General features: G+C 44.9%; 1 protein-coding gene across 3 annotated transcripts in view; it reads left to right on the top strand.

The window, feature by feature from the left end:
- The window catches only part of Txndc11 (thioredoxin domain containing 11), a 61,566-nt gene that overhangs the window by 24,650 nt on the left and 13,553 nt on the right, over nucleotides 1–23,363 (top strand). For all 3 annotated transcript variants that reach the window (XM_046445706.2, XM_046445724.2, XM_046445715.2), the window contains 3 exons: nucleotides 661–754; nucleotides 17,893–18,005; nucleotides 20,142–20,342. In XM_046445706.2, the coding sequence (XP_046301662.1) occupies nucleotides 661–754; nucleotides 17,893–18,005; nucleotides 20,142–20,342 (408 nt within the window). The remainder of the gene's footprint in view (nucleotides 1–660; nucleotides 755–17,892; nucleotides 18,006–20,141; nucleotides 20,343–23,363) is intronic.

The raw sequence follows: 23,363 nt of genomic DNA, 5'->3' as shown, positions 1-23,363 counted from the left end.
CCATGGGACCTCCAAAGGAGAATAGGTGCTGTGAGCAGGAAGGCGGAATGTGTCCAGTAGGCGACAGTTCATAGGTTTGGCAGATGGAGGGGCCATTCTTTGGTAAACTTGGTGTAGAATGAGCAAGTGGAAATGAGTTTGGTGAGGGTGGAGGTGCAGAAGGGCAAATGTTGGACCTTCTGCAGCTGCCCTGACCAGAGAGGACAGCTGACCTGCCACTGGACTATGCTAGGTGCTGGGTATTGAACACACATGAAACCGCTCAGATATGTCCCGATTTCCAGTGAAGTGGGAAGGTGAACTTGGAGTGAATTAAACCTGACCTGGAGGTTTTGAGCCAGGTCTAGGAGAAGAGTGCTGTCAGAAGAGGTGGAAAGCCCTGCTTAGGGTGGGAGAATGAGCTTTGAGCTTCAGTGCCCCAAGTAGCCATGGCCCATCCTATAAAGGCTGCTGCACTCTGTCCCTTAGCCCCAGGACTTTCTGGATGGAGGTGGAGTTCAGCCCCAGCTTGCAGCCTTTCTCGGGTGGGTAGACTTTTTAAAGAAATGCAACAAAATGCACTAATTGTCAATTATTATGTCTTGTTATTTTTTGCATATTTAAAATATTCTCCATTACTGAGAATGTGTCAGTCACCTAATTGTGCTCTTGTTCCTGCAGCCTGGAGTACTCGGGTACTTTGAATTCAGCAGCTCACCCCAGCCTCCTGGCTATCTGACCTTCTTCACCTCAGCCTTGCACTCATTAAAGAAAGGTAAAACAGATTCACATTAAGACATTAGAACTTTTAACAGAGATATATTTGTATTGATATCTTTTGCATATACTATCATGATGACTATATTTTCTAATTTGCTAGATTCCTTTTCTCAACGTATTCTTAGTAAATTATTACATTTTTTAATGTTCTGTCATTAGCAAACGAAGTACTGCACTATTTCAAATACAGTCTTTTCAGTGTTTAGCTTTTTTAAAATATAGTTTGATCATATGGTGTCTACAACTATGTATTTTGTACTATAAAACTTATTATATCATTTCGTCATTGTTAGTGTGTAGTTACAAGTTTGGGTCAGAGTTTGTAGTGATTATCTAATCTGTCAGTTGCATATACCCTAATTTAGCAATGCACTTCTTTTGGGGAGTATTTTTACAAATGCAAAGTCCCGTCGCATTACGCAGAAGCCTGCTGCCCTCCCCTCTCGCCACCTTTCATTGACTTAGTTGCCACGTGTTGTTGGGAGTCCTGCTTTCCCATCGTCCTGCGTTTCCCATCGTCCTGCGTTTCCCATGTGGCTCTGCGTTCCCTCCAGTCATGACTCAGGGCTGTTGCTCTGCTGGACACTTTCATCTACTCACTTGTCTCAGTCAGTTTGTCAGCACTCTGCTTCAGGCCCCTTCACCCACTCTGAACCCGACCGGAGGACATGTCACCAGGATCTGGTGTCACCCTTCCTCCTGGACTGTGCTTTTGCACGTGCTGCTCCTGCCTGGAAGGTAGAAGTGCCCCAGCCTCAGGCCTGATCATCTACCCCATAGCAGACCCTTTCATCTTTAGGGTGCAGCTCAAACATCACTCTTGCAACTCACTAACTTAGCCCTCCCCCCATTCTAAACTGGGTGCCCCATTGTTTCTTTCGTAGCACTGAACACAGTTTACATCTGTGTATGCAGTTATAAGATGGTTTGTTTAATATCTTTTTTCCTCAGATTTCTGAGGATAGAGACCATGTGTCTTTCTTTGGTTTAGGTTTTTCTCCAGTGTCTGGCACATAGCAGGGGCTTGATCAGTATTTGCCAAGTGAGTGATCAGATTGATGGCCATATCATCTTACTCCAATAGACCAACTAAAAATATGTAGCCATCTGTTTGTTACTGGTTATTAAGTTGCTTCAGCTTTTTTATTATAGCAGTGTGTCATTAATACATCAGTCATACAACTGGCTATTTTAGTGTGTACATTGTCTTTAAGATTTTCTTGTGTACATATTTTTTGTATGGGGTCGTTGGGGGAGAAAGCAAGCTTTCATGTCTTCCGTCCACGTGGAAGAGTTGAGCTATGCAGCTTCAAGTGACCGAGAAGACTAGTGAATCAGAGTTTGTACTTTGCAAACAAAATACTGGAAACTTAAAGAAGCTTTAGAAGGAGACTTTCAAAGCCTTTCATGAAAAATTAAAGCCTTTTAAGGAAAAATTAAAGTCCTTAACTTAGGATTAAATATAAAAGGTAACCTAGAATCTTTAACGGACGTGGTGGAAGCATGCAAGCTCTTGAATTGAAGGGGATATTAGAATCATAGAAGGATGCTTTACTTGATTATCTTCTATTATGTGCTGCTGTACTGTGTTAGTGAGAAATAAGTCACTCATCTTAAACTATTTTTTCATTTAGAGGTTTCTAAAGTGGAAAAACCTTTCCAAATGCAAGTCAGTAGACTTTTCCCCTTTGTTTAAGCAAAGGGAGGGTAAAATGAGAATAAAATAGGATTATGAGGGATAAAAGGCTAAAAGTTACTCAAGCCAGGTATGGTGGTGTGTACTTGTACTCTCACTCCCCGTTACAGGAGGTGGAGGCAGAAGGATCCCTTGAGACCAGGAATTCAAGGCCATAATGAATGAAACATCATTTCCAAAATGAACCACAGGGAAAAGGGCTGGAAGAGGAGTTGCTCAGTGGTAGCACCCTTGCCTAGCATGTTCAAGGCCCAGGATTCCAGCCCTAGCACTAATTAGATGAATAATAAACCTTAGAAGTACAAAATGAACCTCCTTGGTCAAATCACAAATTTTGACGAAACTTTTTTCTTATAAATGTGGTCTGGGTTTACCTTTTCTACCTTTCTCTGTTCTATGATTCTAGTTGGGCCTGGCTTTGAAAAGTCCTGTTGCTTGTGCAAGTTTATGGGAACTTAGATTCATTCTAACTGATCTTTATCCACTTCATTTTTTTGTGTGTACTAAATTTACATTTAAGCTTAATGAATCATTTTTAGAAGAAAGACAAATTTGAAATGACAGTTTTCTCTAATATGTACACCATGGAGGATTACTTAAAATAAATCTTACCTTGAGCATCTAGGCTTTTCCCACTTTGTTTTTCTTATTCTGAAGTCAAATAGTATTTTCCTTGTTATTCACAACAGCTTGCAGAAAGAGAAACATGCACTTAAAAAAAAAAAAAAGATGCAGTTTCACATGTAAATTCTAGGTGGATGTCCTGTTTAGAATGTGTACACAGATCAAGACCTGAGGAAAGGTCAGCAAGCTTCATTTTTGCTTAGAGAGCAGAGCTGAAGAAGTGCTCGACTGCTGCCTAGGAAGCAGATGCGCACAGAGCACGGATGCCTTGCTTCACATGCGCGTACTCTCCCCGCGCTTGATGGTTTGGTTTTGTTTTAACCATGCTGGAGAGGGAACTCGGGGGCTCAAGTGCTCTACCATGGAGCCACTTCCCCAGCCCGATTTAATGGTTCTTCAGAGTTGCCTTAGAAGTGGCCAGGACCTTTCTGAGTTGTTCATTTGTTTCCTGAAGCCAGCTGGCCATCAGTCTACAAAGAATTTGACACTGTGCCACAGATGAAGCACCATGTCTGGGTGCCGTATTGTGTGGTAAGGGATGTCCCTGGGGATGCCAAGGCTGAGTTGCAAGGTCTGATTCTGTGGTGCTTTACTGCTGCCTCTAGGCTGTTTGTTGAATATCTTTACAATAAAGAAAATTAGGGGAAATTCATTTTCCATCTCCACATTATAACATTTTAATTATTTCCTTTCCTCTCAATTACTGGTATCCTTTACTTGTGGATCTCACTCAGCCTTGATGCTGGTCTGTCGGTAGCAGGTGGTGTGAGTAGGAATACTTGGTTATATTTCTGTCCATTATTTTCCTAGCTTCTTTTTCTCCTTCTCTTCCTCCTTCATCTTCCTCCTCCTCTTCTCTTTCTACTCCTCCACCCTTTTTTTCTTTCTTCTTCTGTTTCCTCCCCCCCCCCCCCAGCCTCTAGTGTTGGACACTCTACCCTTAGCTACATCCCCACCTCTTTTTATTTTATATTTTGGGACAGATTCTCATTAAGTTGCTGAGGCTGGCCTCAAACTTATGATCCTCCTGCCTCAGCCTCCCAAGTAGCTGGGATTGGAGGTGAGCCCTGCTGTGCCTGGTTCAATCATTATTCTTCATGTAGAAATTGTATATTTTCATGTTTTAAATCCCTGGTTCTTTTTATTAATTTTTTTTTTCCCTAAAAAAAAACTTTTTTCTTTTTTAAATGTGAAAGTTATTTACATAGTGCGCTACCTGGCTATTTTAACTCAAGATGTACAGCTCTTGATTTTTTTCCCCCATCCTTCTTGTTGGCTAATCGATTAGCACCATTTACAAAATGATGCTTCCCTTCTCCCTCATCTTGGCGATACCTGCTTTACCAGAGTCCCTACTTCCACACAGTCCAGCCTGTTCCTTTGTTTTCTCTTGGTCTCGATGTCTATTTTTAGATGAATGAATGTAATTGAATTTCTTGCTTCATAAACTGTTATTCTGTGGTAAACCGTGGACTCCACTTCCTTTAATTCTTGTGTTTTGTGGGATATTCTTTTTATACATCCATGCCTTTGACTGCATTTTGGTTGTAATTAAATTACATGTCTAAATTGACTTGAAGATAGTTGACATGATCGTAACATTCAGCTTCCTTTTGTAGGCTCACAGTGTGATCCCTCATTTACTCAAACTCTCCTTTCATTTTTCCTAGTAGGTCTACGGGTCTCTTGGTAGTGTGTGATCACGTCACAATCCTGAATGATAGTCGTTGTGTTTCCTGAGCCTGAAGGGTACCCCTTTCTCGTCCTCCGCTCTGCCCGACTGGGGAGCCTGCTCTTCTTGGAACTGTTTCATATGCGCAGAAGCCTTCACAATTTGTTTACCTAAAGAAAATTTGGTAAAGGGCTCATTTTTCTTTTCCTGTTTGTGATGCTGGGGATTGAACCCAGGGCGTTGTGCGTGCGAGGCAAGCACTCTACCAACTGAGCTCTGTCCCCGGCCTAAGGGCTCGTTTTTTTAAGTTGCTTGGTTTTTTCCCCCCTCATCTTACAATTATTTCATTATTTCCTATAGAATTATGTGCTAGTAAACTGTTGACACATTTCTGCGATGATGTGGCGGTTTTGTTGCTGTGGTGTTCTGAGGAGGAGCCGCAGCACTGAGGGTGAGCCCACAGCCTTACACGCGTGAGGCCAGTGCTCCTCTACGGAGCTTCCGCTCCAGTCCCTGGCGATGGTTTTGAAAAAGAAAATCTGCAGCAAATTTTGATCTTGTTTTTCATCTGACCTACAACAGCGATGCGCAGCAGAGCAGCCCGGGGTGGGGTGTGTGAGACAGTGGCTGGAAGCCTCCAGTGCCTTGCCTTGGCCTTTGTCTGCTACGGTCGGGTCTGTAAGCTTGAAGCCTAATATTTGACTTTTCTCTGTTGTGTTTGTCTATCTGAAAGTTTGGGGAGGGTGAAGGTAAGGATGGTGCCTGTTTTTTAAGGCCAAACCATGAGATACTTTTTGTGTGAGTGAAGTAGTAGTCTTAAAGTCTGTAATACTTTGTTTTAGAATTCATCTGTACAACCGGGCGCAGTGGCACACACCTGTCATCCCAGTGGCTCTGGAGGCTGAAGCAGGAGGACCACGAGTTCAAAGCCAGCCTCAGCAACTTAGCGAGACCCTCTCTCAAAATAAAAATACAAAAAAGGGCTGGGGATGTGGCTCAGTGTTTAAGCACTTCTTTTGGGGGAGGGGTTCCAAACCCCAGTAACCCTTCCCCCCAAATAGCATCTGTATAGGAATCAAGTCACTGACCCGCCCTGGGTGTCTTCCTTGTCCCCTCCCTGTAGCAGCAACACCTGCTGCCACTGAGGCTTTCTCCAGGCGGAAGAGGAGTGACGTGCTCAGACAGTGTGTGCTGAGCGCCTTGAAGCCAGGGTCCTTCTGGTTCTATCGCTCTAATAGTCTGTTTGACCATAGTTGTAGCTAAAAAGGTCAACGAATGATTATTTTTTAAAAATATTTTTTAGTGTTGATGGGCCTTTATTTTATTCATTTATTTATATGTGATGCTGAGAATTGAACCCAGTGACTCACACATGTGAGGCAAGCACTCTACACCACTGAGCTACAACCCCAGCCCCAATGAATGATTATTAAAGGACACTTGAGAAAAAATTTTAACTGGGGTTTTAAAAGTCATTTGGAACTGAGCGCGGTGGCACATGCCTATAATCCCAGTGGCTCGGGAGGCCGAGGCAGGAGGTTTGTGAGTTCAAAGCCAGCCTCAGCAACAGCAAGGTGCTAAGCAACTCGGTGAGACCTTGAAATACAAAATAGGTCTGGGGATGTGGCTCAGTGGTCGAGGACCCCGAGTTCAGTCCCCATTGCCCACAGAAAAAGTCCTGTGGGTCCTACCCCATACTACCACTGCATTTCCTCCTGCCTGGCCTTCAGGGCTGCTCACAGAATGTATGGGAATCGCTACACCAAGGCTGTGGAGCCCCTGCCTGGTCCACTCTTAGATTTTTCTCTCCACTGGCTTCTCATTGTCCTTGACATCCTAATGAATTAATTAAAATTCAGATGGTACCTCAATGTCACCTTGAAGACAGGCCGATTTACCTAAAGGTAATATAAGCTGCCCTCTCCCTTGGGAATTTCTAAATGGAGTTGACAAGGAAACCGTGTGGCATTAGTTTCTTTAAGTATCATCTTTGGGAAATGCAGTTGGCCCTCTTGTTTCCTAGATTCAACTAAGGATCAAAAATAATTTCAAAAAAATTTCCTATTCAAGGAGCTGAGACAAGAGATTCACTTGAGTCCAGGCGTTCAGGGCCAGCCTGGGCAACATAGTAAGAGACTCTGTCTTAAGAAAAAAATTAAATGAACAAATTCCATCTGTATTGAACATGTACAGATATTTTCTTGTCACGATTTCCTAAACAATATACTATAACATTAATATAAATACCATTTATATTAGGCATTCTAGGTAATCTAAAGATGATTTACATGGGAAGGTGTATACAGGTTATATGCCAAAGCTGTGCCATTTTACTGAGAGGACTGAATATCCTCAGATTTTGGCATCCTAGAGGTGGGGAGTCCTGGAACTAATCTCCCCAGATACTGAGAAACAATCTACTGTTCTAGTGATTTTTTTTTTTTTTTCCAAGAGGAATTAATTGATTGCATTGTAGGGTCCCTCTGCTCCACCAAGAGGCGTCTACTGCTGCTATGGTTGCTGGTGTCCTGCTCCATAGCCTTACTCATGAATAAAGCTTTTCTGGAGTATTTTCTGTTCAGTTTTCAAATTTTACACAACATCAAGAGGTCTGGAGGTAGGTCTTCTTGCAGTGTGTAATGTTTTTTTAAAGGCTTTGAGAAAACAGGACTACCAAGCAAAGCTGACTCAGAGATTACTTCATCTATTTTTTTGGGCTCCTTGAATCTATAGACAAGGCCTTGGTCTTAACAATGCTCTCTAAGTGGAACAGGGTCTAGGACCACGTGGTGTTCTCAGATAATCTCATTGGTTATTGTAGTTCTCACTCATAGAGGGAAGTCTTCAAACTGTCCGCCTTTGTTCTAAGAGCCTCTGGGTGCTTGTTAATACATTAGAATAAACACGTTAGCAATTCCACAGTGCCTGTTCCTAAAGCCGACTTTTGAACTACATTGCATTTATGTTAGCTACAGAATTCTCACATTTCATAGATTTTTGTCGGGGGGTGGCAGAGATTGAACCCAGGAATGGAATGCTTTATCACTGAGCAATGTCCCCAGCTCTTTTTACTTTTTATTTTGAGATAGGGTCTCACTAAGTTGTTGAGAACCTCACCAAGTTGCTGAGGCTAGCCTCTAACTTGGGATCCTCCTGCTTCAGCCTGAGTGGCTAGAATTATAGGTGTGCACCACCATGCTCAGCTCATGAGAAATAATCTTACTTCCATTATGACTTATTTTTGAAGCTTTTAAAATGCTGCTAGGTAAGAATTAAGGCCAAAAAAGAGACTCCTAGCACCAGTTGTACATGACAAGCTGATACTTGAGCACCTCCATGATGGCACTTTGCCCCCATCTTTACCATCACTCTTTGAAGTAGGGACTGTTTACAGATGAGAAAACTAAGCTTCTGAGGAGGTTGTTAACTTACTCAGGGGTCAAGGTGGTAGGCAGAATGACAACTTCCCATAAAAGAGAACCTATAAATTTGTTAAGCTGCAAGGAGGAATTATGTTGCTGACAAATTGACCTGGAGGTAGGGAGAGTTCCCAGGGCTATCTAGGGACTATTTCCATTGTATAGAAAGGATTCTTAAAAGCAGAATTGAGAGCCAGAAGAACAATGTCAGAGTGATGTGACTTGTCTAGCCGTCCTCTCTGGCTTTGAAGATGAAGGGGGCTGCAGCCAAGCAATTCGGGCAACTTCTGGGAGCTACAAAAGGCCAGGAAATGGATTATCCTTAGAGCCCCCAGAAGGATCATGCTCTGCTGACAGGGCAGGGTTGATTTCAGCTCATGAAACTCATTTTAGTCTTCTGATCTCCAGAAGGTTAAGATAATGTATGTTGTTTTATACCACTAAGTCTGTGGTAATTTGTTATTGCAGTGACAGGAAACTAATACGGTCACACAGCAGTAAATGCAGGAGCTGAGGTGGGAGTAGACCCGTGCTCCAGAGCTCACCTCTTCAGCCCTGCTGCATTCTGCCTCTGGCCACTGTGCTTCACTGGGATGAGGCTGGTGGCACAATATGGTGCTTCCCTCCTGGCCTTGCCTGTGGAGCTGCTTTAAATGTAATGCCTTTCTCTGGTTAATATCCCCCTTGCTAATTTGTCAAGGCCTAGCTGAAGTCCTGGGGATTGATTCCATATTGCCTAGCAGGCATGACATCTCACATCCCGTGGGCATCAAAAGGAGGTGTTCTTACCACCGACCCCCTTCTTGGAACTCCTGTTGTGCGTTAGTCGGCTGTCCTCACTCAGCACCTCGGGCTGGCTTCCCGTTTTCCCTTGGGCTTTAGTGATGCCTTCCGAATGAGAACTTCCCACAGGCAGGGACTGGGTCTCCTGAGAACAAGCCAGGTTACTAGCAGGCATCCTGCTATGCCCACAGCCCAGCCCTGACTCCTCACTGGTCTTCGGGTTCATACACTGATCCCTTAGAACAGAGGAACCTGAGAGCAGCAAGTGGAGGAGGCTGTCTACGCTGACAAGGTTTATCTTCTGTGAAGTCTTATCTTCCCTGACAGCAAAAAGAAAGGAATTTAATTGAAATGTATACAAGGGAAGTATTTGAATTGACTGATTTACTATTGTTTTGGTATTTGTTAAATGAGAACAAACAGTTGATATACATTTTACTGTGACCTTAAATATATGTGACAATGCATTTATGGCTCTGTTGTTTCTTTTATCAAAAAAATAATTTATTTGGAACTACATTGCTCTTTCTCTCATGCTTAACTTACAAGAAAGAAACTCATGGCTAAGATGTCACGTGTTTATTTAGCAGTGTCTTGGCAAGCACCAGAATGTGCCTGTGGTGCCCAGGTGCCAGGATTTTTTTTTTTTCCTAGATGATTGCCTTGTGCTTTATATGAAGAGTTTAGAAAATGTATGAGCCTCAGAGTCACATTTCTAGGGGGAAGTGCAATAATAGCAATAGTTTAAACTTTGAAAACAAGGATTTTCGTATTCTGTTTAGGCCTTTGAAAGTTTTTCCAAGTTGATGGATGTATTTATCATTGGAAGTGATGAAGTCATCATCCAGTAAATGGTTATGAAGCATTGGAAACGTGGATCACTAAGGAAGTGCTTAGAAATGTTAGTGGAGTGGTTTTTCATTCTTTTTTTTTTTTTGTATATAATTCTTTGTTTTCCCTTTTTCTAACTTGTCCAAAACCTGGGAAAGAAGAGTGGGGAAGCAGAAAATTAATAAAAATGACTGAAAGTATAGGATAAGGTAAGGATTGTTTCCAAGCAGATGGATGGCACTGTAGTGCATGGTACTTGTTGGTCTATTGGAATGTCACTGTTTCCCAGTGTAAAAGTAGAGAAGTTTCCCCAGGGACTTAGTGGTTTCTTGGTCATGCTGATTAAATGTCATGTGACTCAATCTAGCTGTATTTAGTTTTGTGTCAGCAGTTATCTCTACGGGTGTGTTTCTTGTCCTGAAACTCCATGGTCCCTGAGAACTTAGCTCACACAGAAGTCTCCTGCACATTCACCCTGTTCAGTGCTGGCGTGTGTCTGTTCTTTCAGGTCTCACTTTTACTATACCAGGTGCCGTAGGCCTCTGAGAGAAGTAACTTATTTCTAATTTTCTTCCTGACATAAACAAATCTTGCTTTTTCATCATTATTATCCTGGCATAGTCCAGTGAAAATATAATATGAATTACATAGTTAATTTCAATTAGAAATTAAAATGAAACAGGTGAAATAATGTATTTTGTTTAACCTATTATATCTAGATTGTCATTAAACATGTAATCAGTATCAAATTGAGATGTTACCTTATTTTAGTTTTTGAACTCAGTCTTTAAAAAAATATTTTATGCTTTTTTAAAATTATTTATTTTTTAGTTGTAGGTGGACACAATATCTTTATTTTATTTTTATGTGGTGCTAAGGATCAAACCCGGTGCCTCACACATGGTAGGCGAGCATGCTACCTCTGAGCCATAACCCCAGCCCCGTATTTTATGCTTTTATACTTTACATTTAACAGCACATCTCAACTTAAACACCAAATTTTTATTGGAAATACTTTATGTATATTTAGGTTTTATAAAACTTATATTTGATAAAAGTCTGACATACCCAAGTTGATTTAAACAGAAAGGTTTTCCAACAGCTAAATCGTCACTTCAAAATTAAATAGATTTAGTTCCTCATTGTTTGCATCTCAAGGGCTCAGTACCACATGTGGCTTGAGGCTGCCACCTAGACAGTGCAGCTGTGGACTTCAGGGGAAAGCAGTTCTGTAATAAGATGGATGCACCGTCCCCTGCAGGTACATCCTTCGATGGGAGTTGTTGAGTTGCGTAGGGACTCACTAAGTTGCTGAGGTTGGTCTTGGACTCGCAACCCTCCCTGCCTCAGCCTCCCTGCTTGCTGAGGCTATGATGTGCACCACCATGCTCAGCTCACGGTGCTCTCTCTTTAAAAAAAAAAAAAAAAATTTAGTTGTAGATGGACACAGTACCTTTATGTATTTATTTTTATGTGGTGCTGAGGATCGAACCCATTGCCTCACACGTGCCGGGCAAGTGCTCACCCCTGAACACTCACCGGGTCACCACCCAGCCCCTCACAGTGCTCTTTGACGCTGCCTGTCACAGTGATTAGTAGAGATCTCAAGCTGGCATGTTATCAGGTGAATGAATTATATTGAGAACTTTTTAAATTAAGTTATTCACAGTACTCAAAGTTCTTAAAATATTGAAGCCTCATTATGTTTAGGACAAAAGGATTTATTTTGTAAATGATCAAGACCCCTATTGTGTTGGGCTGGGGATGTGGCTCAAACAGTAGCACGCTTGCCTGGCATGCGTGCGGCCCGGGTTCTATCCTCAGCACCACATACAAACAAAGATGTTGTGTCGGCCGAAAACTGAAAAATAAATATTAAAATATTTTTTTAAAAAAGACCCCTATTGTGGAAGGACCAGTGCCCCCCTCTCCCAGGAGGTGCTCTGGCCGCGGGCAGGGAGTGTTGTCTCCTTGCATCCCCCTTGCACTGTGAGCCTGCTCTGCTAACCACGCACTCTTTGTTCTCATGAGACCACAGGATTTCCACTGTAACAGGAACTTCGATACAGGTGTGATTTTTGTCCATCTCTTTACCTATGAAAAAACAGGGTTTGAAACTCAGTGTGTGAGTGTGGTAGGATTGTTTTGTGCAGGCAGACTGTCCATTCTTGTTAATGGGGTTAAAATGATTTTTAAATGTCCTCGTTCAGCTTTGGGGGCCAGGCTGTCACTTCTTATTCCTCTGCTCCAGTAGACCAGTTGGTGACTTTGGCAGACTGTCAAATGAGTGTCCTTCCTGGCTGCTTTTTCTTGCGTTTTAACTGTGGCTGTCCACCAATGTCCAGCCTTTTCCTCTGAACAGTGATGTTTAGGTTCTACCAAGTCTTAGCGTTTCTTAGGTCTTGCTTTTTCTATGACAGCCCTGGAAATGGCACATGTTGTACCATTAAAAAAAAATAATAATAAGAGTTGGTGGTAGAGCACTTGCCTGTCAGGCACAAGGCTTTGATCCCCAGCACCACCAAAAGAAAAAGATTAAATCAGGAACTACTTTTATACTTAACAGAAAGGCTGTAGACATTGAGCAGAGATTTCCCTGATTACCTGCCTCCCCAAGCTGTAATAATAATATAATGGGGATTATTGACATGTGTTCATTTATGTGGTATGGTGATCTTGTAAAAACTAAGAAATAAACACAGATGTGTGGCTTTTGTAAAAGGTAAGAAATTAGCATCACTGTAGTACGGTTAACTACACTTCTGTCCGTATTTGAATTTTCCCGGTGTTTCCACTAGTATCAAAACAGACAGGATGCCATCTGGGATCTCACATCGCAGTTGGTTAGTTTTTCTCCTTAGTCACCTGACCTCTGACAATTCCTCTGTCTTTCCTTGTCTTTCATGAGTGTTGACACGTTTGTTTTTTTTTTTTTTTTTTGGTACTGAGGATTGAACCCAAGGGTGCTCAACCACTGAGCTACATCCCTGGCCCCGTTTTGTATTTTATTTAGAGACAGTGTCTCACTGAGTTGCTATGTGCCTCGATAAGTTGCTGAGGCTGACTTTGAACTCATGATCCTCCTGCCTCAGCCTCTCAAGATGCTGGGAGACTGTGACACTTTTGAAGAACACGGCTTAGGTATTTTATAGAAAGTCCCCCAGTTCTGGTTTGTCTAATGCTTTCTTGTGGATTGGCACAAGGGTGTGCGTTTTTCCAAGAATGCCACAGAAATATATCCTCTCCTGCCACTTTCAAAGGTTCATTATGTCAGCGTATCTTCTACTGGTGGTATTAACCTTCATCACTTAATTAAGGTAGTGTCTGCTGGGTTTCTCCAGTGAGAATTTACTGTCTTTTCCTTTGTAATTAATAAATACCTTGGGTGGCTGGGAGTGTTGCTCAGTGGTAGAGCACTTGCCTAGTGTGCATATGGCCCTGGGTTCCATCCCTGGCACTGCAAAATAATAACAACAACAACATGGCTGGGAGTGTATCTGTGTGGTAGAGTGCCCTGGCACTGGGGAAAACAAGCTGACTCTTCTCCCTTAGTAATAGTCTTATGGAGACAGATGTTTATTTCACCTTAGTGCCGTCACTTTTTATTTTATTCATATTGTTCCAGCACTGACCATTAGGAATGCCTTGGGTTGGCTCTGGTGTCCTGGATAAGTCCATCTACTTTCATCCTAGATCTTATTTTCTCTTTGCACATTTTTTATTAGTGCACCACAGTGATACATAATGATGAGATTTGTTGTTACATATTCATATATGCACACAGTATGACAAGATAATTTGGCCAATATCACTCCCTAGCACTTCCCCCCTCCCTCCCCTCCTTCCACCCTCTGGTCCCTTTTGTCTGTTGATCTCCTTTTTTTGTTGTTGTTCTCCTTTTGATTTTCGTGAGATCCTCCTCCTCACCTTTCTTTTATTTTTTCCTCTCTAGCCTCCACATATGAGAGAAAACATATGACCTTTGACCTTCTGAGTTTGACTGATTTCATTGACATAATGGTCTCTAGTTCCATCCATTTACCTGTAGATGCTATGATTTCATTCCTTACGGTGGAATAAAAACTCCCCTGTGTACATATGCCACATTTTCTTTATCCATTCATCCATCGATGGACACCTAAGCTGGTCCCATAGTTCGGCTGTTGTGAATCGTGCTGCTGTAAACGTGGGTAGGCATGTGTCACTCTAGTAGGCTGACTTTCATTCTTTAGGATAATGCTGAAGGGTGGTGTAACTGGGTCATATGGTCCTTGCAGGCCTAGTCTTTGAGGACCCTCCATACTGATTTCCATAGCGCTTGTACTAATTTACACTCCCACCAACAGCGGAAAAGTGTTCTTTTTCTCCACATCCTCTCCAGCACTTTTCTTTATCATTCTTAGTGGCTGCCATTCTGACTGATGTGAGGTGTGCAGTGTAGTTTTTTGATTTGCATTTCCCTAGTTGCTAATGTTGCTGAAAAATTTTTTGTACATTTATTGGCTATTTGTATTTCTTCTTTTGAGAAGTGTCTGTTTATTTAATTTGCCCATTTATTTAAAGGGTTATGTGGTTTTTTGATGTTAAATCTTTGGGGTTCTTCATATATTCTAAATATGAATCCTCTGTTAGAAAGTAGTTAGAAAAGATTTTCTCCCATCCTGTAAGTTCTCTCTTCACATTCCTAATTGTTTTCTTTGTTGTGCAGAAGCTTTCTTTTTTTTTTAATATATATTTTTTTAGTTGTAGATGGACACAGTACCCTGAGTTTATTTATTTATTTTTATGTGGTGCTGGGGATTGAACCCAGTGCCTTATACATGCACGGCAAGTGCTCTGCCACTGAGCCACAACCCCAGCCCTGCAGAAGCTGTTAATTTGCTGCCATCCCATTTGTTAATGCTTGGCATGATTTCCAGAGCTTTAAGGGTCCCATTGAGAAAGTCACTGCCTGTGTCTAAAAGCTGGAGTGTTGACCCACGTTTTCTTCTGGGAGTTGCATAGTTTCTGATCTAACTCCTAGGTCTTTGGTCCATTTGAAGTTGACTTTTGTGCAGGGTGAGAGGTAGGGGTCTAGTCTTATTCTACATGTGGATAACCAGTTTTCTAGTACCTTTTTGTTTGTTTGTTTATGGGGTTTGACATCCCCATATTTTATTTTGAGACTGGGTCTCACTGAGTTGCTTAGGGGCTTGCCAAGTTGCCAAGGCTGACTTTGAACTTGCAGTCCTGCTGCCTCTGTCTCCCAAGCTGCTGGGATTATAGGTGTGCGCCAACCTGCCTGGTTCTAGCACCGTTTTTGAAAAAGGCCCTTTTCTCCAATGTATGTTTTTCAAGCCCCCATCTCTTATAAGCACTTCTTTGTTTTAATACAAGAAATTTCAGGCTTGTACTTCCCTGGTCCCAGCTCTGGAACCAGTCTCCTCACCGAGAGCCTTTCCTTTTATTAGAGAATGGTGTTTGGAAAGCAAGAGTTGGGGTTGGGTGACCTTGCTTTAAGGTCTTCTCATCAGGCAGCAGTAGGCAGTACCTGCGTGCGTGTGTGCCTGCATGTGCACTTCCAGGTCGCTTGTCAGGTACTTTAGGCATCCTCGTTTATATAACTCTCTGCTTCCATTCTGGCACCACAGCATTCACTTTGCATTCCCTCTCCCATGTGCCGCCGCCTTTTTTTTTTTTATTATTTTTTAGTTGTTGATGTACATTCATTTTTTATTTGTTTGCATATGGTGCTGAGGATTGAACCCACTGGCTCACACATGCTAGTCAAGTGCTCTGCCACTGAGCCACAACCCAGCCCCTCTCCTGTGTGCCTTCTTACTCCCTCAGTGAGAACCCTGGAGCTCATCATTGATAATACATTTACTCACAAAATAAAAAACAAAGTAGTAGTCTCCGAATTGCCGATTTATGCCACTGTGAGAAACACATTTGTGAAGGAGATTTCTGGCATTTACAGACAGTCCTGCCTGTCCTGTTCGACAGCACCCATTTGGGGGGGCGGCGCTTTCCAGTTGCTCAGGTGGGTTCTCTCCCTCACCCTCTGGCTCCAGATTCTCCTGCAGCACAGTTAGGGTTATCGTTACTGCAGCAAGGGCCCCCTCAGAACCCACCGGGGGACACCAGGCCTCTCAGCCCTGCTTCACCACAGGCCATCAGTCTCTGATTTTTGGCTCATTTTTCTGCTACTTCTTCTGTGCCATTTTAAACTACTCGTCACGTTTGTGTTGAAGAGTATCCACGGTGGCAGAAGGTGGACATCACTCCCACCTCGTGCTGTCAGCTGCTCCTTCCCAAGGGAAGCAAGGTGTCATTGCCAGGAGGATGGACTCAAGATTGAACCAGAGATTGCTTGTGTTTACTACCTTTGTGTTTTTTACCGTAGACATTTGGATGTGACTTTGTAAACTTAAAGTTGAACCGATTTTGTGTAACATCTGCTAATAGAGCAGAAAGGGGTTACGAAGGAAGGTACTTTTTCCTCCACTATCTTATCTATCCTTCTTAACACTAAATACTTCATGGTCACATAGCTATTACAGTGTTATGTGCTTTGTGGAAGAAAGTCAAAAGTGTCACACCAGAAGTCCTCATTCATCTCTGTCCCTCAACACCAAACCAGTTCTGTTAACCTTTCAGAATCGTGTGTGTGTGTGTGTGCGTGCTGAGGGTTTAACCCAGGGGTGCTTACCACTGAACCACATCCCCACCCCTTTTATTTTTTTGAGATGGGTTCTGCTAAGTTGCTGAGGCTGACTTTGAACTTGAGATCTTCCTGCCTCAGCCTGCCAAGTTGCTGGAATTATAGGAGTGTACCACCATGTCTGGCTCAGAATCTTTTTTGATTTGTTTTTGTTTTTTTGAAACAGGGTTTTTCTGTGTTGCCTAGGCTGTTCTTGAACTCCAGGGCTCAAGTCAGCCTCCTTCCTCAGCTGGGGCTAGGGGCACATGCCACCACGCCTTCCTTTCAGGTTTTTTACATTTCTAAATATATGCACCTATGAGGAAAAATACTGTTTTACAAATGTTGAGTTCTTTTTTATTAACATAAAAGGTATGCTTGGCATCTTCACTTGTTTTTTCTGTCACATGTGTCTTCGAGATCTGTTCCTGCAGTGCCGATACCTCTGCCTTGGAGTTCCTCACGTCTGCAGGCACCTGATGCACAGATGTGAGGTTGCTGGCTGTGTCCCTCTTCATTGCAAGCAGTCCACAAGCTGCTCTCCCACGTGGCTGTGCCCGCCTTCCCGATTCTGCCAGCCTTGTATGGGAGCATTCCCTGCTCACTTGACATTTCCTATGTCTTAAATTTGGGCTATTTGAAGTAAAAAGTGGCATTTTGTTTTATTTTGCTTTCCTGAGATAGTGTGAAGCTGAGTGCATTTCCATGCAATTATCAGCCATGTATATTTCCTTTCCTGTGGTTTGCCTGTCTTAACCATTTTCTTTTTCTTACTGATTGTATATGCTAGATTTGCTCACTTAATAAATGTTTGTCAGTCTCTTATATACATATCCCAGGCAGTAAACATTCACAGGATTTATATTTCACAGCACTTACGTTCTGAAGAGGAAGTTGGACCAAGGAAAATCTAAATAAATGAATAAGATTGTGTAGATATGAATAAGTGCTATGAAAAATTAAGGAAAGTGCCTGAGCAGGGAGGGACCACAGTCCCCTTGGACTCCCTCCCTGGGTGTTTGAGGAGAGGTGGGTGGTCAGGGAAGGCTTGTTGAAGAAGGTGGGAGTGGAGATGAATGAGGCCAAGGAGCCAGCCACGGGAAGCATCCCGAGAATATAGCAGGCACCGTGGCCCTGCGGTGGCCCTTGTGAGCCAGGGGGGCAGGTCTGAGCCTCATAGACGATGCAGTAGGCTCCTCAGTGCAAGCCATGTGAGAGATGCTCCTCTCAGGGGTAGACGCGATGCTGGATGGGTTGCAGTCGGTGTCTGAGGAGGGTTCCCACAGCTCCTTCTCCTTCCTGCCTAGGCTAGGTTAGCAGGAAGAGCCTTGCACTAGGGGACTTGTCATCAGGACGTGATCATTGGGTTTGTGGTGGTGTCGAGGCATAGGCCTTTTCTTTAATAAAGGAAAATTTTCTGTTTCAGATTACCTAGGAACAGTACGATTTGGGGTTATCACAAATAAACATCTTGCGAAACTGGTATCCTTAGTACACTCTGGAAGTGTGTATTTACATAGACATTTCAACACATCACTTGTAAGTATTTTGAAATTGCGTTTGTATTAGAGCAGTGGTTCTTAACTTGCGTGGGCCACAGGCTCCTGTGAGAATGGCTGACCCATGAGTGCTCTTATGTGCAGGCTGAAAGCACCTGCAGACCAGCACCCCACTCCTGGGTCAGAGTCAGAGTCCACGCATTATAGGGCTCAGGAGCTCAGGAGCGTAATACTCAGCAATTCTCTGTTTATGTTCCTAGATTTTAGTGTAGCCTGGTTAGTTTCCCTCTAGGTGGAATGCATCCCTCTGTTTCTCTGGCCCTTGTTCACAGAGGTTGAGCTTCCACTGGGCGAGGGGTGTTCTTTGTTCATTCCTGTCTTTTATGAAGGGTGGTCATGAGACATGCTTTTCTCCTTTGCTGACATAATGGATTTTTTAAGTTGTCCAGTCAGAGGAAGAAGTCGATGACTTCTCACCCTAGAGATCCTTGGTTCTCTGTTGTCTCCTTTGTTCCCTGATATTTTTGCTTTTTGGTGGGGTGGCCTCCACTCAGCTGTTTCTGAGCGTTGGCCTGTGTCCTACGCAGTCCTGTGCTTCTCTGTCGACGGCTGCTTCCTTAGTCACATCACCGACGTGCGCTTGGTGATGGTGCTCTTGGGCGCTCTCTGTCTCTCTGACTTCATCGACAGTGTCAGGGGCTTACAGGACATATGATGGTTGATAGCCCTTACTCAGAGTAAGGCCTGTCCCCTGTAAGCCTGGGCTCCCGTGGCTCAACTAGTGGGTCATGTGCCTTCAGAGGTGCCGCCAGGCCCTGTCTGGGGGCCCCTGCTTGCCCATCACCTGGCTTCTCTGTATCTCCAGTATTCCAGATGTTGTGCCTCGCTTCTTGCAGTTTATATTCAAACTCAGTTTATGTTCGTGCTCTCCCAGCAGAATTGTTGATGATGGGGTCTGAGTGTTTTCAGATTCCCACGCCCCCTCAGCGCCACTGCTGCCATGGTCTCTCCATGCCCGCCACTCTTCTTGTGCCTGAGCTTCTTGTGACTCCATCTGCTTTTGCTAGCTGTCATTTTCTTACATTCTTCATTCCTGGCCTAAGTCTATCACAGTTATTTATAGTAAAGGGTACTGAGGAAGAAATTTTAGATGGATGGAGGAAAAAGGTGCAGCCGTGAGGCGATACTGTAAAAGAGACCAGGTTCACTGCTTCAAAAAGATACTTATGTGTGTATGTGTGTGTGCTGCCGAGGACGGAACCCAGGGCCTCACACGTGCAAGGCAGGCGCTCCACCACTGAGCCCCAGCCCAGCTCCAGGTTTCTGCTTTAATCACATAGTTTTTAAGGTTGGTTGGTTTAGCAGTAGTCTTCATCTACCAAATGGCACGTTTGGGGATGGTAACGCAAAACACAAAAGAGTGGACATCTTCGTTGTGGGGATACTTAAATTTCCATTTTAGGGGTATCAAATATCTCATTGTGAAATCCTCCACAGCACCTCTTTGGAAATTCCATTTGACACCAGTGGGTTATATCACTGGACTTTTAAGGAATGACTTTATGTTCACCTATATTGGTTGTTGTAGAAAAGCAAAGCCAAAAACCGAGTGTCTCTTTGCTTCGTGTATTCGCACAAGGTGTGAGCCACAGCCTTGAACGTACGTGTTCAGGCCAAGTTCAGGCCACCTGGTCCATGCATAGGCCTGTAGAGTCCCTGCTGCGCCAGGTCCTCCAGGCACTAAGGGGGACCTGTGAGCCAACCTGGTGCAGCCTCTGCCTCACAGGAGCTCTGTCCCTGCCTTGGGGACAGGCCTTCAGGACTGCGGTAAAAATCTAACAAGTTGTTGACTCCATAATTCCTGTTCCTGCAGAGGAGTCAGTCCTTCTCTAGATGCATAGTGAGGTCTTACAGCTCTCCTGGGACGGGCTAGTAGCGGTCCTTGTGGCCACCATCAGGCAGGGGAGATTATTTTGGGGTCTGAGGGGAGGAGGCACTCCTGCCACCACTGTCACTCTGCCCCTGTGGCCAAGGTCTTGTGGGTGGGGTGCTGACCTGGCAGCCCCTCGGTTGCTCACTCCTGGGGCAGCGTGGGCTCTGAAGGATGGCGCTGTGCGCCCTGGTGTGGCCCTGTCTCACCCAGCCCCCTGAACCTCTGTGCTCTCCTCCTCCGCAGGTCTTCCCCAGGGAGGTCCTGAACTACACAGCCGAGAACATCTACAAGTGGGCCTCGGAGAACCGCGAGACACTCTTCCGATGGCTGCGGCCCCACGGAGGCAAGAGTCTCCTGCTGCATAATGAGCTCAAGAAAGGACCAGCACTTTTTCTGTTCCTACCTTTTGACCCCTTAGCCGAAAGTCACCCTTTAATAGATGAGGTAAGCCGCGGCGTGGTCAGGGGCAGCAGGGTGGCAGAACCCACTAGCTCGCCCTCTCTGCTCCACGACCAGGAGCGTTGACCTGATAGCCCAGTGGCTGCCAGGAATGGCTGTCCATGGCTGTGCTCCCTCCTCTCAGTGGACTTGAGCCTGTGCCTTGGACAGGGACCACCCCAGTCTCTCTGGCCACACTGTGAACAGCTGCTCAGGTCTGGGGAGAGTAGGTGGGAAGGGAGATCAGACCACCCCTCCAGAGAAAGACCAAGCCTCCTTCCTGAGGCAGGAGCGATGGGAACTTAGTGGAGTTGGCGTGGCCTAGGAAATGCCACTCTTGTGAGGCAGCTGGCCAGACTGCCTGCCCTGGCCATCCTAGAGTCAGCAGAAAAGAGGTGCACAGCCCAGTAGCTGGGAGCAGCAGTAGTGATGTTGGGACTCTGTTTTTACCCTCAACCTCCTTGTCTCACAGAGAGCCAGAGTGGTTTTCACCCCCTCCCCAGTCTGCCCTCTCCGCCCATTCCTGCTTTCTTCCTGGGGCACTCGCCATCCCTGGTTGTGAGTTTATTTTACACATGGATCGTTTGGAGGCACTAAGAGAGAGCAGTAGCAATCAGCAGAGACATCCTGGGATTGCTAAATTGGATTTACTGGGGGTTTATCTTTTTTCTTTTCCTCAAGGATCCCTTAAATGGCCAAAACCAGTTTTAGACAGCCGTGGGCCACGGGCCAGGCCAGGCAGATGCTCCTTCCCCCACTCGTGCCCACCTGGAGGGATGGAGGGCAGGACTCGGACTCCAGCCAGGCTGCACGCGCTGCTGCTCTGGAGCCTCATTGTTAGAGATATTGTCCCTTCTGGGGGCTTCTGAGTGAGCGCCACTGCCCTGGCGCAGAGGGAGAAGAGGAGAGAGAACCAGAGCAGTTCTGCCCCCCACCCAACAGTGGAGGACGCCAAGCAGTCAGATTCCCCCTTCAGAGAGTCTGCTACGCAGAGGAACTGCACTGGGAGCTGGTACTCCCTTTGGTGACCAGGCCTCCCCCAAGTCCAGTGTTAGGAGCCACCAGGTGTTGTGGGAGAGGCAGGGCTTTCGACCCAGGGGCAGCTGTGGTTATGGACTCCCACAGTCCAGTCCCTGTGTCGCAGGTGAATTCCCTGAAACTGAGAATATAATTGATGTGACTGAAAACCAAGTGGCTTCTGTATTCCCAGTATCATGAATTACATAGGCAGGTGACACACCTGTCCACATTTCCCTCCTTGATGGGGTCAGTTTGGCCAGTGTTTGTTGAGCACTGTGCTGGGGGCCCAGGGAAAGGAGGCAGGCAGCAGTCTTGGTCCAGAGACGGGTCCAGTAGAGAACCGAGAGCCTGCTCGTAACTCAGGACAGAGGACAGTCAGCCCTAGGCCCTGGGTCAGCAGGAATCAAAGGAGAGAGGACACCATTCCAGAAGGTGGAGGCCTAGAGAGGTTGTGGGGGAGAGTGATGGAGCCGGGCTTCTGCAGGCAGCCAGGAGACTGCTGGGCTGAGGGGAGCTAAGGGGGAGGAACGTTGGCAGAGGGACTGGGGTGGGAGGCGGCGCGGGTCTCAGTGTTGGGCTCCATGGTGCCTGGGGTGAGGGTGCTCACTGGGGAAGACTTGGAAGGACGTGTGGAGGACAGGACCTACCTGGGAGGCTTTTCCAGGGCTTTCAGTACTGACTGTGACCCTCAGAGTCTGGTTGCCACCGTAGAGATGGCAACAGGGTTCCAGAAACGTGAGAAGCGTAAGAACCTGAACTTGGGTGCCAAGCAGTGTCTCTCTTGGGCAGTAGCAGCAGTGAGTCAGGTGCCGGAGGGAGGTGGGAGTGGGCATCAAGTCCCCGGGGAGAGTTGTGCGTGTGCTTGGAGGCAGCGTTGTCTCCCCTCACCACCGGAAGCCCACTTCGGGGCAGGAAGCGCAGCAGCTTACATTGTTGAGAAGAAAGCGAGCAGTCCTCCTAGGGGGAGGGTCTAGGCTTGAGAGCCAGAAAAGGATGTTGGGAACCATCGTGGTAGGGCACGTGTAGGATGGCCACGTCAAGCCCAGGGGCAGTCACGGCGTGAGTCTGCTGCACAGGCATGGATATTGCCATCAGACTTACACATTTCTCTGATGAAAGAGAGAAGAAAGCATCTGTTGCACAAAGATTTTAAGGTATTTGCCAAGTTTTCCCTAACAGTTTAAATGAATTAAACATGACATTAAACGGTCCACAGAACAAGACGGTACGTGGAGGTACCATCAGAACTGGGAAAGCAGTGAGATGCAGAAGCCAGTTCATAGGAGCACAGTGCATGAGCACATTGCTGCATACCAGTACTTTCTGACAAGAGAGACAAATGGAAGAGATGAGACAAGAAGACACTAGGAATTCTGCTCTTTAGTGTAATTAACGCTTTCCTCTGTGAATATTTTGTAAAAGATGTCAGTAAGTTTTGAAGTTTTATGGGATGCTGGGAGTAGGAGGAAGGAGTTTCCCACCATTGTGTCACTGAATGTCACGCAGTTCCGGGGTGGACAGAGGCAGCGGACTCTGGGTGGGTCGCAGAGGCTCCACCTGTCAATGCAGGGGCCCGTGAAAGGACTCCAGAAAGGACTGAGAAGTTTCTGTGTGTGGGGGAAGGAAAACCATTGAAAACCCTGTTTATCATCTAAACCATCTTTCTTTATGCCAAGAATTATTCAAGCCATTTTTGTATACAAATACTTTTTTGGAGGGTGCTGGGGATTGGACCCTAGGGCCTTGTGCATGCGAGGCACACACTCTACCAATGGAGCTATATCCCCAGCCCAGTATGTATGTTTTGAGTTAAGTCTATAAATATTGTTATAAAACTTGTTTTTTCCAAGTTGGAGTTGCACTCATTGAATGGTTTTGTGCTCACATATCCTTTTTTTCTAATGAAATAAATAAATACAAATTTTCTTTTTTTTTTTATTTTTTTTATTTTGTGCTGGGGATTGAGCCCAGGGCATTGTGCATGTGAAGCAAGCACTTTACCAATTG

This window comes from Marmota monax, unplaced genomic scaffold (genome assembly GCF_021218885.2).
Source record: "Marmota monax isolate L192 unplaced genomic scaffold, Marmota_monax_Labrador192_F-V1.1 WCK01_AAM20220418_F8-fsc00035, whole genome shotgun sequence".
NCBI classification, from domain to species: domain Eukaryota; kingdom Metazoa; phylum Chordata; class Mammalia; order Rodentia; family Sciuridae; genus Marmota; species Marmota monax.
Note: the sequence above shows the minus strand (reverse complement) of the source record. Positions and strands in the feature narration are given on the sequence as shown.